Source organism: Camelina sativa, chromosome 11 (genome assembly GCF_000633955.1).
Source record: "Camelina sativa cultivar DH55 chromosome 11, Cs, whole genome shotgun sequence".
NCBI classification, from domain to species: domain Eukaryota; kingdom Viridiplantae; phylum Streptophyta; class Magnoliopsida; order Brassicales; family Brassicaceae; genus Camelina; species Camelina sativa.
The window spans coordinates 49,161,411-49,179,240 of NC_025695.1; the positions used below are offsets into that span (position 1 = coordinate 49,161,411).

Below are 17,830 nucleotides of genomic sequence, written 5' to 3' on the forward strand. Positions count from 1 at the left end.
TTTTTTTTTTTTTTTTTTGTCAAATTAAAGTTGGTTTAGATGAATATTAATTATTATTTAAATTTTGACTGATTTGTTTCGTAGAATAACTTTAAACATATACACCATTGATATTGCTTTTTGACAACTAACTAAAGCCTTTTGCCATATACACGAACACGATTGATATTTCTTTCTCTCATTCGATCTTTTGTGCCACTAAGCATTTGAAGGTACTTTGTTAACGTAATCAACGATTGTGTTTCGATGCATATTCTTTAAGATCCCTGTGGTTGTTATTAAATTTCGTCGGTATATTCATGTGAATGTGATGTATGTTTGCATGAGTTCTCTTCTTTTATGATTTTTGGTTGTTTACAATTATTTGCGTTCTTCTTTTTGGACTTCCCCACTCGTGAAGAAAAATCAGATGGTTGGGGAAGGCACGAGATTCCCACGTGATTGGAGGAACAATATTAATGGCGTCGATAGATATATACAAAATGTGATATATCACAAATTCGACAGGAAAATACACTGATCTTCTTAAACGGTAGTCACTAGCTATCGAATATTTAATAATGATATCAATTATCGCTTTTAATAATAATAATGTTTAATTACTGATCGACATTGCCTTTTTCTGATGTGCACGTAACACATCCAAATACATTTGATTTCGTAGTGTACATAGTATTAGCCAGCCATAGGCTGTCCGATTCAGTTCATATCTAACTGAATTATTTTTGGATTATTAAGGGTTTGGTTTAGTATACATCTCTGTCTGGTTTTGGCTTAAATTGTACAGTTTCTTCAACAATGCAAGTAATCTAGATAGACCTTTACGTTCATTATCAAAAAACTCCCCCACACGGACACGAAGCAAAACATGCTTGATTTTATCAGTAGTTAACTAATAGTCTAATACTATTTTCATATTTTATTTATAAAGAATATCATCACTATAACTCCAATGTACAATATGTGTATTCATGACCGGGAAACCTATTCAGCAAGTTTATCGAATCGTTCAACAGGCACAGGCGATAGTTTCTTAGCCGGTTCCCGCTCTTTCTCCGGTCGAAAATCAAACATAAGCGCGTCCGAGATTTCCTCGGAGCTCCACCCAGACTTACGGAGCAACTCCGAAATCCGACCCGCTTTCAATAAAAGCACATCAAGAACCGTTTGGTTATCAACAAATACCATTTCATCCTCAAAGAAACCCGATGCTGACACGTGGATAATCTCATCGATATCAGTTTCACTCCACCCGCCTCCTCTCAAAACCGAACCGATCCGGTTTACCCATCTCGGAGTCTCTGCTTTGGGAAGGTCCGGAGATGAGGACTGAGAGGAGGCAGAAGAAGAAGACGCTGATGAGTTTCTCCGGCAACTATCCACCGCCGCGTCACTCCAAAACTCCACCCATCTCGACGTACCCGGCCCGCTAGCCCGACCCGAATCTAAGCTTCTCCGTGAAAAGGTCGAGGATGATCCAGCCGATGATGTCTCTTTCACCGAACGTTGCTTGGTGAGTCTTCTCGGGAAGAAGAAACCAGAGCTACGAAAAGCAGACTCACGCTGGAAGAACTCGGATAGATCCGACCCGCAGCAAAAGATCCGAGTCTCGTCGACGAAGAAAACAGGGTTACCCGCTAAAGACGGGTTACAAGGAATGTAGCAATGATCGAAGATGGGAATCAATAAAGGAGCTCTCTTTAAGGCGTTTCTCGCGACCCTTAATGCCTTTTCCGGGTCGGGTGGTTTCAAGCCCCAAGATTTGCACCAGTGATTGTTTTTCGCGATTTGTAACGATACGGCGGCGACTGGAAGGTCGATCATGGCACGGAGGAGGAGGAGTCGAGCTCCGGGAGAACGCCAATCGGGGAACCCTGGTCCTACGGAGAGACCGGAAGAGAGGATAACACGGAGGTCCGGTGGGAAGGTGAAACCAAACTCGGCTTCGACTCGGGCGAACTCGGCGTCGGAGAGACCCGGTTGGATATTGATACCTGAGTTTATTACTTTATCGGCGAAGGGGGAGAAAGATTGAAGGCTGTTTCTGATCGTCGGAGTAGATGAAGCGGCGGCGCGGGCTGAGAGACGACGGAGACCGGCTGCTTGAGTCAAACCGGTAGTTGTTCTCCGGTCAACGTCGACCATGTTTCAACTCAGAACTGAGAAAGAACAATTCTTTAGAAAGATGATGTTAGCATTTTTTGAGATTTGTGTATATGTAATTGAGTAGTGATGAGGAATATGAATTAGAGATTCATAGTGAGAAAGGAAGAGAGGGAGAGACTGAGAGAAGTGTTTAGGACTTAGGAGGAGCTTCTATATTTATAAAGCTACACATATTGATTAATTGATGGGTCCTATTATGTTTATGTATGCATTATGTATATAGTGTTTTACCAAAATGAACACTTTGCTGCAACACTTTGAGTTGAGAACATGCATGATTATCAATAGTTCGAGCACTTCAAAAACCGTCAAGCAAATACTTCAGACTTCAGAGTCATCTCATCCAAGACGGCTTTGTTATGCATCTTTTTGTATGGAACACGTTAACCGAACTTTCAGATCATCCAACGCCATCTTCTTCGACGAAATCAGATTTCATGGAGAACAGAAAATGGTTCCCCACGATAATGAGGGAGGAACAAATAAGGGTTATGGGTTTGATGTGTGATGATTCATTAGACCAAAAAGTCCAAACTCTATTTATGGATCATATGTATAAGACCAATAAGGGGTCACAATATTCTATTATTTGCTTTGGACCACCGTAATTAGTAGACCGGCCATGAAGAAAGGCCAAAAGAATATATGCTTGAGTTAGTGAATCTTATATGGTTGAAGAATGTGTTAAGACAACAATTAACTTTTTTTGCCTATACCTAATCGTATTGAATAATTGGCTTGAACGTTGACCAACAATCTCGAAAGGTATAAAAAATGACTTGAATGTTGACTTATAAATACTTATCTATATGTATTATGTACAAGCTAAATCGGTATAAATTATTGGTATACCAATTCGAAACTCGAAAGTGACATGTAACTTTTTTTCCTTTTTTTGTCAACTGATGAGATACAATTCGAAAGACCAATTACAACAACCACAAGCAACTTATGAAAGAAAAAAAAAGGGGTAAAATAGTTTATCTATGTATAAGCTGATAGTTTTTATTTTTGGGTGGGGTTAAATTCTGAAAATTATAGTTACAGTCTAAAAATTATAAAAGAAAAGTGAATTTATAGAAAGTGTGAAATATGAATTGTGATAACCATTGTGTGCCCTTTGTTTTTTTCCGGTTGCAACATCGCGCCGCGTGTGGACTACATGGAACCCACATGTGAATTAACAACGTGCTACCTTTTATGTAGTAGTACCATTTGCTTTTTCCTTCCTACTGTATGTCTAGTGGCACTTAAAATTAGTTTTTGCCACTCAAACGGATCGTCTCAAAACATATATATATATATATATATATATATATATATATATTTTTGAATAAAATATAAAATTTATTCGAAAAAAACGTTTTTACATCAAGTACTACAAAATCTTAAGATGTTTGTTTAAAATGTTTAAACTATTTAAAGTTTAAAACATAACAGGTAATCTACAAACAAAAACAGTTTGTAACGTGTTGCTAACTACTTAGCCATGTAATCCAAGTAATTTCCATTAGTTAGAAAAGAGAGTAACCGGTTGCGGATAAGCCTGTCCAAACGTTTAAGAAACAGAGCAGGTAGTATCGATGGTTCCCCATGGCGGCGATTATTTCGTTATTTCCAAAGAGTGTGGATGGATGCCTGGAAAGCATACCGCAGTAAGAATAAAATTGTCTTCTCCAAGGAAATGTCTGTGAGAAGAGCCAAGTTTGTTGTCCAATCTGTGGAGAATTGGTGTGCTAGGAGCTTCGAGGTGAGACTTGTTCACACTACAGTCGAGTAGGGACAAGAAAAAAAGAGGTGGTTTCTTGTTTCCAGCGATGCATGACACAAAAAGCAGGAGATGTCTACAGATCAGTGCAATGAATCAAAAACGGACTGACTAAGCGATACAGATCGAATGAAAACAAAAAAAAATTGTCGCAAAATTGATTAGCTAGAATCTAAGGTGGTATGAATATACTAATAATAGAGAGCGACTTTTTTATATGTAAATTTGTGGACAACCATGGTATATATACACAGTTAACTCAAATTCGTTATTTGTTTTCCGATGATTTTAACCATATAATTATAATTAACCTATACCCAATTACTTATAGTTTCTGTATAAATATAAATATATTTATCTTTTATATAGTATATTTTATTTCTTCATAACAGATATACGACATTTATTGTAACTAAACTGATTATTTACAATTTTATTTTCAAATAACACAGCGTAAAACTGTTTTACTAAAACATGATAGTCATGGACCTTTTGTTTTTGAACTTATATATAGACCGTTGACCCATTTGGTGCTTAAACAAACACGAGCGGAAATGACTTTCTTGGTCGTCAAGTATCTTATTTCGGCCTACAATATCGTAACTTAGATACATAAATGGTAACAAGTACCATTCATTGCCTGTTGCCTATATATAAACCCTACTCGGTCAGTTTGTTTTCTAAATCTTCACACCACTTTGGATCCTTTGTAGCTAGCCAGCCCTTCATGATTACCGTCAAAAATGAATTCTTCAAAAACGGATTGTTCAGAAAATGTTCTCTCAAACGATCAAAACGAAAATGTCACCGCTGTTGCATCACCACCACCTCCTTCTTCTTCGTACTTGACTAGGGATCAAGAGCATGAGATCATGGTCTCTGCTCTGCGACAAGTGATATCCAACTCCGGAGGTCACACGTCATCATCAAACTTGATCGCTGCCGAAGCAGCTCTTCCGCCTCCGGACGCTGGCCCTTGTCCTCTCTGTGGCGTCACGGGTTGCTACGGCTGCACATTCCAACGGAATCACGGAGAGATAAGGAAGGAGAAGAAATACAAAGGAGTGAGGCGAAAGCCATCGGGTAAATGGGCGGCGGAGATATGGGACCCGAGTACGAAAGCAAGGAAGTGGCTTGGAGCGTTTCCGACGGCGGAGATGGCGGCGCGTGTTTACAACGATGCGGCGGCTGAAATTGTCGGGAGAACATCAGCAAGACGTGGTACGTGACTGAGAAATATAGTTTTGGTCGGTGATCATACACGGCAAGGTGGAAATGTTATAGTTACCATTGAAAACTAAATAAAACCAGAGTTATATATATACAATACTATTCTTTACGCTTTCATTGGGATTGATTTTGCTGGTTTTTACTATTTATTGATTTTCAATTGTATTGGTTTTTTTTAATAAAGATTACTTTTAAAGATTTTTTTTATGTGCTATAACTTATGTTCATCAAGCAATGAAGTTTAAAATATATGAATGGAAGATATATTGAAAAACTGAATTCATAATTATTGTGAATGCTATATTTTTTTTTTGGGGTAAATTGGGAATGATTTTAGTGACAAAAATAATGCGTAGCACACATTATCTATCATTGGGAAAATAAAAACGGTTACGGAACACAAGTACATTTCTAAAAGAGATGGACGTTGGCTATGGTAATGTAATGGAGTACTAGTTTTGCATGGCAACGTGTTGTGGTAACTAATCAAAATAGATTATATATACTTACCAGAAGAGAGAAGATCATTGTCCTTGGCAATATTCACTTCTAACGAAATTAGTTAGTACAGACTGTACAGTGTATTGTGAATTTACCATTTGATATATATTGTTGATTGCATAGTTTATTTTTACAAACATACATTGATCGCACCAGCCACCGGCTACCGTATTGACCTTGCATGTAACACATCACTTTTTTTCACAACAAAAATTTGGAAACTATGTTATGTCAATATTTATTAAATATATACTCACGCAACTACACGTCCTTGCAGAGTAGAGTGATTCTCATGATTATTTTTTGAAAAAAGAGATTTTGAAAGATGGCAACAAGCAAAGATATCATGAAGTCGCATTGCATGTGATGGGATGGGGAACCTAAGCCTATGAAATTTTTGAACGTTTACAACTTACGGCCTATTATTAATAGATAATAGATATAATTAGCATTAAGTGTAATGACTTATCCCTATTAACCAAAACAATCAACACTAATCATTAATTTCTACTTACTATCTCTCTCGTAACTTACAGTAAACATATAATGATTTTGACGGCTCACCATCTCCGAGAACTAAATACCCACTTCCCACTATTCATGTACTTTCTCTATCTATGCATATACTTTTATATGGAGTACATTCCAAAACTCATTTATATATATATATATATATATACATGCCCACGATTCATCTCCTCCTTCTAATTAAGACAGAGGAACGTTAAAAAATCTATCTATCCCCTTTCAATCGATATGGCTGATCAAAAACCTCTTATGATCTGGTCAGATGCCAACAACTACTATGAATCATTCATCCAAGAAGACATATTCTCGTTTCTCGATCAATCACTTTTCATCGACCAAAAGTAAGTCACTTATGGTTTTACTGTTTGATTAAACAATTAAACGAATCTAAGATGCTTTGTTTTTTTTGTTTGTTGTTTGAGTTTTTGCAGCTCTTTCATTAACCCTTTTAAGGATTTCCAAACTCAAAGTTGGTTTTGTTTCCAAGATAGCATTGTTAATCCTTACTATACTACCTTTGCGGCTGATGATACGTTTCTGGCTTCCCTTGGTCTTGAAGCCATCTCTAGTACTTTCTCTCTAGGTATATGGATACATATATATACACACACACACACACATATATTCATGCATGCTTGGACGATAATATTAGTTTATATCGTGTAGCAGATGTATTGAGCGGATGGTGGAATGAGAATAATGGTAACTGCAACGATCAGGTCGAACCAATTTCAAGAAATACTAATAGCATGGGAGATCCAAATTCGGAGAAAATATGTTATGAAAATGATAACACAAAGACACTAAAAGAGACAAGAAGCCAGAAGAGGATAATAGTGAAGAGGCGATATAGAGAAGATATGGTCAGTAGTAGATTGTCAAGGGAAATGATGAAGCAGTACTTCTACATGCCGATAGCTAAAGCAGCCAAGGAGCTTAATATTGGAATAACTCTCCTGAAGAAAAAATGTCGTGAGTTAGGTATTCCTCGATGGCCTCACCGTAAGCTCTCAAGCCTTAATACTCTAATTACTAACCTCAAGGTACGTCAACAGAGATATATCTTTAAATAACATAATCAATCTACCTGCTTATCATTTTTGGGATTACACACTTATATGTGATGGTCTTTTTGGAAAGGACTCATTACGGAATACGGAGGAAACGAACAAGAGTAAGCTGAGGAACGCTTTGGAGCTTTTGGAGATGGAAAAGAAGATGATTGAGGAGGTTCCTGATTTGACATTTGGGGAAAAGACTAAGAGGCTGAGGCAGGCTTGCTTCAAGGCTAATTACAAACGGAGACGGGTCTTCTCGTCTTCTTCATAAGAGCAAGAGCTCGTCTCTACTCTCTAGTGTGTTGTGATCTAACCTTCAGTGACTTAAGTTTAGGTTGTTACTACTACTACTGTTTGTGTTGTGTAAGACGAAGAAGAGTGATGGAGTTATACGTATCACACTAGTCTCTTTTGATGCTAGATTAATTCTCGATGAAAACTTGGTTTTTGGGATTAGACGAGTATGTATCATTCCAGTTTTCTTTTTTTTTTTCTTTTCTTGTTGACTTTTTTGGTTTTCTAGTAATTGTGTTTGGTTTATAGTACAACTGGAAGAAAATCGAATGCAAAATCCAAATTTGGGCTTTTAAATAAGACTTTGAGAAGCCCAAACAATTAATAATCACGCATGGCCCAATTTATCCATTGCACCGCTTCCCAATAAGGCAATAATTAAATCGCTAAAGATCAACGGTGGTGATCATCAATTTATCGTGAATATCGAAATCTACAAATTAATTATATATGATGATCACTCCTCTACTCACTAGGAATTACACAAGTTGTATTTTTGGATACTAATTTCGATTACAGGAATAAACAAAGAGAGTAACATAAACAACACACGTGTATGACACGTGGCAAAATTCACGGACAAGAGAAGACATCGCCACCATCAATCCAGTGATGATCAGCGTCGACGGTGGCTCCGTTATTAGCGGCGGTGGTGTGGAGAAGACTCTTGATTTTGTGAATACATTTGTGGTTGCGGATGCGGTTAAGAACGGCTTTTCTGTTCAGCGTCTGCGTTTGCGTTTGCGTTTGCGTTTCAGACGATTTCAGGTGTAGCTGCTTCGACACTTGCTCCTCTTTCAAACATATCTCCTCTTCTTTCGAAGTCACAAACTCCATTGGAGCTTTTCGATATTTTTTGTTGTTATAGTCAGTTGATGGAACAAAGAAAATATTGTGTAGTAAACAACACACACTCTCGTGTGTATTTATATATAAATGGATTGGTGAGACTTCGCATTCAGATGATTGTTAGTTGTTTATTATTTTATTCTTTTGTGGGGAGATATATAATCGTATTACATTGGGCCTTGGTCCCGTTGGTTCTGTGAAAACCGGTGGCTGATTTGGCTTTTCGTTAGTTTATAACTATAGTATATAAACTACGAAAAGGACAAAAACTATGTGCTCTCCTACGTGCAGTCGTCTTAGCTTTTGTATTATTCTATTTTGCTTGCAATTAGTGCCTCCTTAATGCCTTAAATGGTATTTTAGTTTGTTGTCATTGCTTGCGTAACAGAGACAAAACGACATTGTATTTTTACAATTTAACATATAATCTTATTGATTAGTTAGAACTACATATTTATATTCTCTGCTAAATAACAGTAAGGTGGAATAGTCGAGTGATGGATGAATTAGCGTAAATTATGTTATGTTATGTAATACAGATTCACCGTTGATCAACCATATCATCAACCAAAACCTATATCCGTTAAAAAAAAGGCTAGGCAATCCTGAAGTCACACTATAGTTTGCAAAAATACTAAATTAGTTTATGGGAAAAAGATATGACACTTTAACGGTCGATCACCTCATTTTATGTTCAAATCAATCAACCCAATCTTTTAAGCATGTTACAAAATCTGTTGTTAATCCCCTTTATAATAAAACGGAAGTACACAACATTGTTTCGTAAACTATATAATTTTAATAAGTTAGTTAGAAATATGTTATAGATTAATTGATATATTAATTGGTTATAAGTTAAATCCTCTTTATAATAAAATGGAAGTACACAACATTGTTTTGTAGAATATATAATTTTAATAAGTTGGTTAGAATTAGGTTATAGATTAATTGGTAAATTAATTGGTTATAAGTTAAATAGTGGGTACAACTTTAATTTTTTTCTGAAAATCTTAAAGAGAATATTCTAAAGATATCATCTAACTTACCATGTTGATTTCTTTTATTAAATTATTCATCCATATTAAAAAAATTTGATATCTCACTTAACATATTAATTTGTTAATTATCAGTATACATCACCTCTCATTTTTATATATGAGTCTATTTTGTGAAACAAATAAATTCTCATATTATTTATTATAATTAAAAAATAGTTTTATTTCCGGATATAACATAAGTTGAATTCAAAAAAAAAAAATTATTCAATCTATAAAATATTCAAGCTTTAGTAATATTATTCTTTAAAAATAATATCTATTGAATTAAAAATTTTACTGAGTAACGGGTCAAAATTTGAATATTTGAATTTAATTTCATATTTTTTTGTTGAATTTTATAATTTTATATAATATAATAAACTTTAAATAATTTATTTTGAAATATTTATAAAATATTAAAACTTGATATAAAAGTTAGAAACTATAAACACTCTAAATTGTTTTATTATAGCAATGTCAATAATATGTCACTATAATATGAAAGAATTTCAAGAAACCGAGTATATTAAAACAAAAAGTATAACAATATATTAAATTACTCATAATATAATAACTCGCTTTTTAAAAACCAAATTTACAAAATTATGTCTTATAATGACATTCAAATCACGATGTAGAATATACATTGTTGAAATAACTTCACATATATGAACTAATATAATATATTAAAATTTTATTTTAAAATAAAAAATATACAAAATTTTGTATAAAATAAAATCTAATCAGTGTTATAGCACGGTTACTTATCTAGAATCATTAACAATATAAAACTTACAAAATATGTGTCTTTTTTCAAGTCATCATATTTAAGCATATGATTTGATTGCAATGTTTTATCCAAAAAACTTTTAGAAACAATCACATAAATTATATTTTATATAAAAATTACAATATAAATAAAATAAATTTCAACTCGTGCTCTAGCACGGGTCTTAATCTAGTTCGTAGTATATTGTAAAACATCAAATTAAATAATTTTCAATAAATATTCTAATCTTGGTTCAATCAAATTCATATACAAACGCATTAACAAAGAAAAGACATGGAAGTTCTTTCAAAGGGTTTAAGATTATATGAGGGAAGCTGATAATGAAAAACAAAATCCTATTACATATAAAATTTGAAATAAAATACCATAGAGATGATTGGGAATATTTCTAACTGATGAATTACAAAATTCTAAATTGATGCAACTATATAATACTGTTTGTACGGGGGATTGCACAACACTAAATAAATATCGATTTTAGGGGGAAAGAGTGAAGTTTGTTCTTTATTAACGATAGGAATGTGAGGTCGTCACTAAAACGAGTCAAGATCGTGCTCGTCAGTTCACAGGAGAACTGACAAGTGAGTCACGACGAGCTGGGAAGCTAACAGAAAATTATACAGAGAATAACAAGAGTTTTTAGACGCAAAGTATTGCTCTCGGGGTATTGTACGCGAGTCCTCCTCCTTTCTCCAGTGAAAACTGTTTCTTTATATAGTGGACTGTAGACCGAGGGTTTTCTAGGGTTCCCATCGTGAATTCCCGAGATTGCCCTTTACGGATTATTAATGACTTGCATCCAATTTTGTCGGGCCGGAATCGCAGAATTCGTCTTGTTGGGCCTAGTGGCATATTGGGGCGCAGCCCATGTCCAACAAATACTAACAAAAAAGATTCATAAAAGAAGCCAAACATAACAGGGTTACATAGCATGAACTTGGTATTTATTTGTTGTCATAGTGGTAGGCAATCTCCCACTGATAACACGAACTTGAATCTCGTTGCATCTCCCACTCCTTGGTACAATAAACTCGAGTAAAAACTTGTGGTTCTTCCTCAACTTTTGGCTTTTACAGAAACACGACCATGTTGCAAACGAGAACTTTTGTCCTCTACCGTGATTTTCAACTTTCAAAGGCCACTTCTTTCCATCTTCATCACGAAGCTCAAGTTCTTCCTCCAATTCGATCCCATTCGATTTTAGAAAAGTTGTCGGTATTTCCTAGCAAAACATTGAAATTGATATTAGGTAAACCATTACGACAAAAAAAAAAAAAACCAAAAACAAAAAAAAAGACATATTTATAAAATTAGTTCTTTAAGCTCACCAGTTTCTGATATGAACTGCTTGTAATATTCCTTAGAAAATGCGGATTCTTGGGTTTATAAACCGATTCTTCAACTCCATCCTCAGGAAACCATGATATGTCACAAGGATCTATGCATAACACCAAACAAATATCTATATATATGATTCAAAACACTTGAACTTGAATGAAGAAAAAAAAAAGTCAAAATAAAAACCCAAAATTTAATGTTAAATTACCTCCAGCCCGGTTAACTGTTCTCTGAGTCTTATCACGATGTTCCGGTTTGGTTTTGCTAGTTGATTCATACTGATCCGGTTTATCGTTGACCGAATCGTGTTCCCGTTTCCGCTTATTGCCACAATCTTTCCTACTTTCCGGTTTAGTAAAAATATCATCAACCGGTTCATTGTCAACAGAAACCCTAGATCCTTCCGTGGTTGTGACGACACAAACATCTTTTTTAATTCCATCTTGAGCGAAAATCGTAACGGAGAATCTCGAATCGCCGTCGTAACGAAACACAAGAAAGTCTCCAAATTCAAGAGATTGATCTTTTGCGAAACTTTCCCAACCTTTTTTGAACAAAACACAGAATCTTTCGTCTGTGTCTTCTGTTTCTGTCTCTACACGCCACAACCGTCCGATCTCATCGAGTAAGAACACTTCTGTAGGTAATGGCTTCCCTAATAATAAGTCGATGAATGCTGGAGGAATCACCAGTTCGTGAGAACTAAATTCGGGGAGAAAGACCTTGAAAAATTCCAAGTCTTTACCCGTTTCAACCATGATTTCTTCTGTAATCAGAGTGTTTTTGTTTTGTAGTGATTGAATTTTAAAAGCAAAAGATCTTCTTGGACAAGACGAGAGAAATATAAAACTTGTTTGATGTTCTAAAGTCTGACAAGGGATTTGAGAGATATATAGAGAGAGAGAGAGTGAAAAAAAAGGAAAAGATTTAGAAGTTTAGCTTTTCTCTACCCTAATTTCTTATTTATGTATTAACATGTGATTCTTACAACTTACACCTTCAATGACAATTTACCAAGGCCCATAAACACACCAACCACACCAGGCCCAGTTCTGCCGATTTGGGTTAATGTACCTGTGAACCGTTAGTGTGTGTTTGTTTATAAACTTCGAAGGATTCCTCCCTCAATCGGAGGTTTCGTGATATTCCAAACTATTCTGCTGGAGTCGAACCACCTAAGGAGCAAAGTGGACAACCTGACGACCACTGATTAAAGAGATCGATTTCCTGGATGGCGTTGGAGGAACAGAGAGGCCAGCTAGGCCTGTCCTTTGAAAAGATTCTAAAGAGTTGCTAAAGAGTTGCTTGAAGAAGATCACTAGATTGCTCGTGTATGAGATGGAGGGTAAAAGCCAGGAAATATCAATCTCCATGCTACGCGGGAAATCTAATCTACCAGGTTGTTTCTTGTAATCTCCTTAGTGGTTTTGATTTCTTGACTTAACTCGAAACCGCACCACTTCAGATTATCTTAGCTGACCTCTCTAAATCCGGGAAAGCCTGAATCTAGCATAGTCATCATGATCATCGGACTACGAACGATGTCAGTCCTCTCTGTTATTGTTTTTTTTTTTTGGTAAACTTGTTTTAGAAAACGAACTTATGAAATATGAGTCAAGGTGTTGACAAGACCAAAATGTGTGCCAAGTATGCTCGCTATCACCCGGAAGAAGGGGTTCAACTTCAGGCCAGCAGTAGTGTGTGCTGATGATACTTTCAAGATCAATGCTTATATGAATTTTTACGTGCTAGGATATAATAACAAATTTGAGGAAGAATATTGAACTTATATGAATTTGATTAAAAGTTAAAAAAGAAAAAATCTTATGTCAATCTAGAAAAGAAAAAAAGAAGTCAAATATGATTAAAAGGATCAACTTTATTCAAATAAGAACAATACTTACCTCCTTATTCACCACATATTAGTTTAACCAATGAAAATAGAACAATATGTCATGTAATATTATATTTAAAATAAAAAATGTCATGTAATACTATAATTAAAATAAAAAATGTCATGTAATACTATAATTAAAATAAATAAAATCAGTAAAACAAAATCCGTGTACTTAAAGTCATCTAGGGGGTGCACGAAAGATTGTTTGGATTGTAGGGAAAGAAAATTAAACATATATGTTAGTTAAGCTAACTAACTAACATTTCTTACAAAAGTTAGATTAATAGTGGATAATGGAAAAAAGTTCTTTATATTTAAATTTGAAATAAATACCATATAGATTAATAGATATGTGTATCAATGATAAAGAATTAGTGATTAGTAAGAACCAATTAGGAATTTGGAAAACATTAATTTCTTTACAAAAATATTTATGCAACTATAAATTAGAAATAACAGTAACACAAAAACATTCACTAATTTCATTTACCCAATAAAAAGCTGTGTTAAAGCCAATAATATATAATCAGCTTGTGGAATTGATTAGCCAATTGATGAGGCTGTGCTTTATTTGATCAATTGTCTAAAGCAACTAGCAAAATTGAAAACTGTTGAAGAGGTTTATGCACTTGTGCAGTCTATTCGAAAAGAAGAACGACCAAAACAAATTATCGTTTTCAAAGAAATGTTAAACTTTTTTGAGACTCGCCTGATGGTGGATTTCCCAAACATTAGGATAAAGACAAGTGAACTCCTCCCGCTTACGGCTTTTTTTAAGAGAGAGGAATCCAGTTACCTAATATCGGAAGCCACCAAACCAAAGATGGTGCCCTTTTTTTGTCTATGAAGATTGGTTGGAGAGTGTGTCTCCGCACATGGCCTTTTCAATACTTATTCTGATCATTCCTGCTCTTTATGTAAACACTGAGAGGTCAAATATGTAATTAAAGCTCAACGAGTCTGTTGTTAATGCGCCAAAACACCTTTAGCCCTCTCTCACCTTATATAATGGATAATATAAGTTTTTAGTTTTTGTGCGACCACCTTTCTTTTAGATTCAACTACTAATGTTTCCTGTTGAGTTTTATCTGAGTGATCTCATTTGCCCTGGCTACGTCAATCAGAGCAGCATTCTGACAAGATGAAAAGCCCGGTATTATACTTGCCTTTTTTTTATAAATAATTTCTATAATTTCAAATTTTAAATATTTATTTAATTCTAATTTTGAATTTTTAATATATATTTTTTAAATATATATATATATTAAAATAGCCTCGAATTTTTAAGCTGGCTTAAGCCCCGATAAACGTGGGCACATCATTGAACATAACATAAGAGTTGTATAATTTTATGATCTCTCTAAAGCCACCTGAAGCAATTTGCTTACTGATCTCTTTTAGCCTTCTAAATTCCAATAGGGGTTCTGGGAACCCTCCTTATGGATTAGAAGGTTCATCGGTTATGAAAATCCAAAAAACCCTGTGAGTAAACGCCCCAATGACCCACCGAAGAATATGTTGAGCCATCTCTCTCGGACTTTCTTCCGTCACAATTGTCGTTCCCGGCAACAACAATGTCGCCGTTACAAGCCTCCGAAGTCACCACCGCCTCCTCCACCACCACCAATGTTACCAAAACCGCCGAAGAAGCCTCAGAGTTTCACCTTCCACGACGCGACGTGGGAGGATCCTTACAGTTGGATGTCTAAGCTGGAAGATAAAGTGGCGATGCGGCATATGGATATCTATATGGAGCAAGAAGAGAAGTATACTGAAGCAGTTTTGGCTGATACTGATAGGATTCAGACCAAGCTTCAGTCTGAAATGGCTTCTCGTTTGTCCTTTGACCTCTCCACGCCTCCTCTTCGTTGGGGACCTTGGTGAGTAGTATCCAAAAATTAACATATTCTCTTGTTTATATTGAGGAACTTGATAATTCATGGTCTTGAGAACAAAGGGTTGTAGAAAGCTAGGATTTTTCTATCTTTAGACTCGTCGATTAATTTGAAAAAGGTTCGTCCTTTTGGTGGCAATTGGGGATTGATTTGGTTGTATTGGTGGAAATAGGTTGTATTATAGACGTGTTGAAGAAGGGAAGCAGTATCCAGTACTGTGTAGGAGGCTAGCGAGCTTGCACGAGGAGTTCATTTCTCATAAGTCCCCTGCTGCAGGGTTTGATTTTACATCTGGCAAGAGGATTGAGCAGAAGCTGCTTGATTACAATCTGGAAGCTGAAAGATTTGGAGGTCAGTAAGTAAAATTTAGGCTCTTATACTTGGACAGATTAAGAGGAATGAACAATTTTTTGTGCCTGTTTTGTAGGTTATGCTTATGAAGAGATGTCAGAGATATCCCCTGACCACAAATTTCTTGCATACACTATGTATGATAAGGACAACGACTACTTCAAGTTGTGTGTGAGAAACTTAAATTCTGGAGCTTTATGTAGTAAGCCTCACGCAGATCGTGTCTCCAACATAGCGTGGGCAAAGAACGGACAGGCTTTGCTCTATGTCGTGACTGATCAGAAAAAACGGCCACTCAGGTTTCGTATGATCAATTTTGGTTGTTTGGTTCTTGGTTCTACCACAAATTGCTTTTTTAAATCCGTCTTTTTGTTCTGCTATCAGGCTATATTGTAGTACGATCGGATCAACGGATGAAGATGTTTTGCTTCATGAAGAACTTGAGGGAAATGTTCATGTTAACATTAGCAATACAAAAGATTTCCAATTTGTGACTGTAAATACATTCTCTCCTACATTTTCAAAGGTGAAAGCTCCAAATTCATCTGTTAAAAGCTTTCTAGTTTGTTGTTTTGTTTTTAATTGTAAACATAACAAGCACTATGTCTTAGGTCTTTCTGATCAATGCAGCTGACCGATTTTCTGGTTTGGCATTGGTTTGGGAACACAATGCTCCAGCACACTGCATAATCGAGCATCACCAGGGATTCCTCTATTTATTTACAGATGCTTCCAAGGATGGTGGGACACTCGACCATCATTATCTTCTTCGAAGCCCTGTTCACTTTTCTTCCAGTCAAAGGCTCTGGGAGGTTGGTTCGGCCAATAACATATTTGTTTTCATCTGCTGATTAGTATTTTTCTTCATTCTGATTTGTATGTGTTTGTCTTTTATTTGCAGAAAGTTTTTGTTGACAACCCTGAACAGATCATAGAGGATGTTGATTTCTGCAAAACACATCTATCCCTCATTGTGAAGGAAATGCAGAGCTTAAAAATTTGTGTGGTTGATCTACCCCTCAAGACAGAGCGGGTAAAGCTTACTCCAATTAGTGCTTTCATCGGTCAGATTGATGCTCTGTGAATAAATTTGACCATGATTGGTTCTTATTAACAGGTACCAGTTCATCTGAGAGATATTAAACCTCGTTATCTTCCTCTACCTAAGCATGTTTCTCAAATATTTCCTGGCACAAACTACGACTTCAATTCTCCAACAATGCGGTTCACCATATCTTCTCTTGTGGTAGGAGAACAAGCCATCTTGCTTTTTTCTTCTTCCATAGTTGGTTTTTTTAGTTACTAGTGTTATTGAGTTTTAAACACTTTTGGCCTGCAGATGCCTGATGCAGTGGTTGATTACGATCTATTAAATGGGAAATGGAATATTGTACAGCAGCAAAATATGCTTCACGAAAGAACACGGGTTTTATATGGCACTGCAAACTCCACCGAGAGCCCTAATATACCTTCAGGCACCAGAATTGTCAGTTTTGATAATGAGGATACTACTGCTGAGAATGACAACTTGTGGAATGACTTAACCGAGTTTTACACATGTGATTACCATGAAGTCTCTTCTCATGATGGAGCCATGGTTCCATTAACCATTGTTTACTCAAGAGCTCAGAAAGAGGAGAACCGAAAACCTGGTTTGCTTCATGTACATGGTGCTTATGGTGAAATGCTTGATAAGAGATGGCGTAGTGAACTTAAAAGCCTCCTTGATCGTGGCTGGGTACTTGCATATGCAGACGTTAGGTCAGTACCATCTTTCTCTTCTCTGTTCACTTCGTCTTTCAACAGTAAGCAGCGAAAGGCTTCCTTCATGTATCCATTGTTCTCGTTCTAGAGGTGGAGGAGGGAAAGGAAAGAAGTGGCATCAAGACGGAAGAGGCGTGAAGAAACTTAACTCCATAAAAGATTACATTCAATGTGCCAAGTTTCTTGTTGAGAACAATATAGTAGATGATAACAAGCTTGCTGGTTGGGGATACAGTGCGGGAGGACTCGTTGTTGCTTCAGCTATCAATCAATGCCCTGATCTCTTCCAAGCTGCGGTTCTAAAGGTACTCAGCAAACTGCGGGTTCATAAAAAGTTTGAGGCGTTGATTGATAAGGAAACCTT

The 17,830-nt window shown here is 35.9% G+C and overlaps 6 protein-coding genes across 6 annotated transcripts in view; 3 read left to right on the forward strand and 3 right to left on the reverse strand.

Annotated features, from left to right (window-relative positions):
* LOC104727331 lies at positions 748-2,647 on the reverse strand. The gene has a single exon (XM_010446403.1). The coding sequence runs from the start codon at positions 2,143-2,145 to the stop codon at positions 985-987; it is 1,161 nt and encodes a 386-aa protein (XP_010444705.1). The 5' UTR covers positions 2,146-2,647; the 3' UTR covers positions 748-984.
* Positions 4,576-5,196, forward strand: LOC104727332 (ethylene-responsive transcription factor ERF122-like). Its single transcript, XM_010446404.1, has one exon. It carries the CDS (start codon positions 4,678-4,680, stop codon positions 5,161-5,163), a length of 486 nt encoding a protein of 161 aa, XP_010444706.1. The 5' UTR covers positions 4,576-4,677; the 3' UTR covers positions 5,164-5,196.
* LOC104727333 (protein RKD3-like) lies at positions 6,390-7,702 on the forward strand. The gene is made up of 4 exons (XM_019232517.1): positions 6,390-6,534; positions 6,616-6,776; positions 6,863-7,236; positions 7,334-7,702. Exons 1-4 carry the CDS (start codon positions 6,422-6,424, stop codon positions 7,520-7,522), a joined length of 837 nt encoding a protein of 278 aa, XP_019088062.1. The 5' UTR covers positions 6,390-6,421; the 3' UTR covers positions 7,523-7,702.
* LOC109127486 lies at positions 7,924-8,497 on the reverse strand. The gene has a single exon (XM_019232312.1). The coding sequence runs from the start codon at positions 8,380-8,382 to the stop codon at positions 8,119-8,121; it is 264 nt and encodes an 87-aa protein (XP_019087857.1). The 5' UTR covers positions 8,383-8,497; the 3' UTR covers positions 7,924-8,118.
* On the reverse strand, positions 11,144-12,317 carry LOC104729094 (putative B3 domain-containing protein At5g66980). The gene is made up of 3 exons (XM_010447986.1): positions 11,768-12,317; positions 11,550-11,659; positions 11,144-11,443 (listed from the first exon to the last, which is right to left on the reverse strand). The coding sequence occupies exons 1-3, from the start codon at positions 12,315-12,317 to the stop codon at positions 11,144-11,146; spliced, it is 960 nt and encodes a 319-aa protein (XP_010446288.1).
* Positions 14,754-17,830, forward strand: part of LOC104729095 (protease 2-like) — a 5,601-nt gene continuing 2,524 nt past the window's right edge. The window contains exons 1-9 of the mRNA XM_019232155.1: positions 14,754-15,336; positions 15,524-15,702; positions 15,779-16,001; positions 16,087-16,228; positions 16,314-16,514; positions 16,604-16,735; positions 16,820-16,948; positions 17,042-17,463; positions 17,555-17,800. Coding sequence (XP_019087700.1) covers positions 14,972-15,336; positions 15,524-15,702; positions 15,779-16,001; positions 16,087-16,228; positions 16,314-16,514; positions 16,604-16,735; positions 16,820-16,948; positions 17,042-17,463; positions 17,555-17,800 — 2,039 coding nt within the window. The 5' untranslated portion in view covers positions 14,754-14,971. The remainder of the gene's footprint in view (positions 15,337-15,523; positions 15,703-15,778; positions 16,002-16,086; positions 16,229-16,313; positions 16,515-16,603; positions 16,736-16,819; positions 16,949-17,041; positions 17,464-17,554; positions 17,801-17,830) is intronic.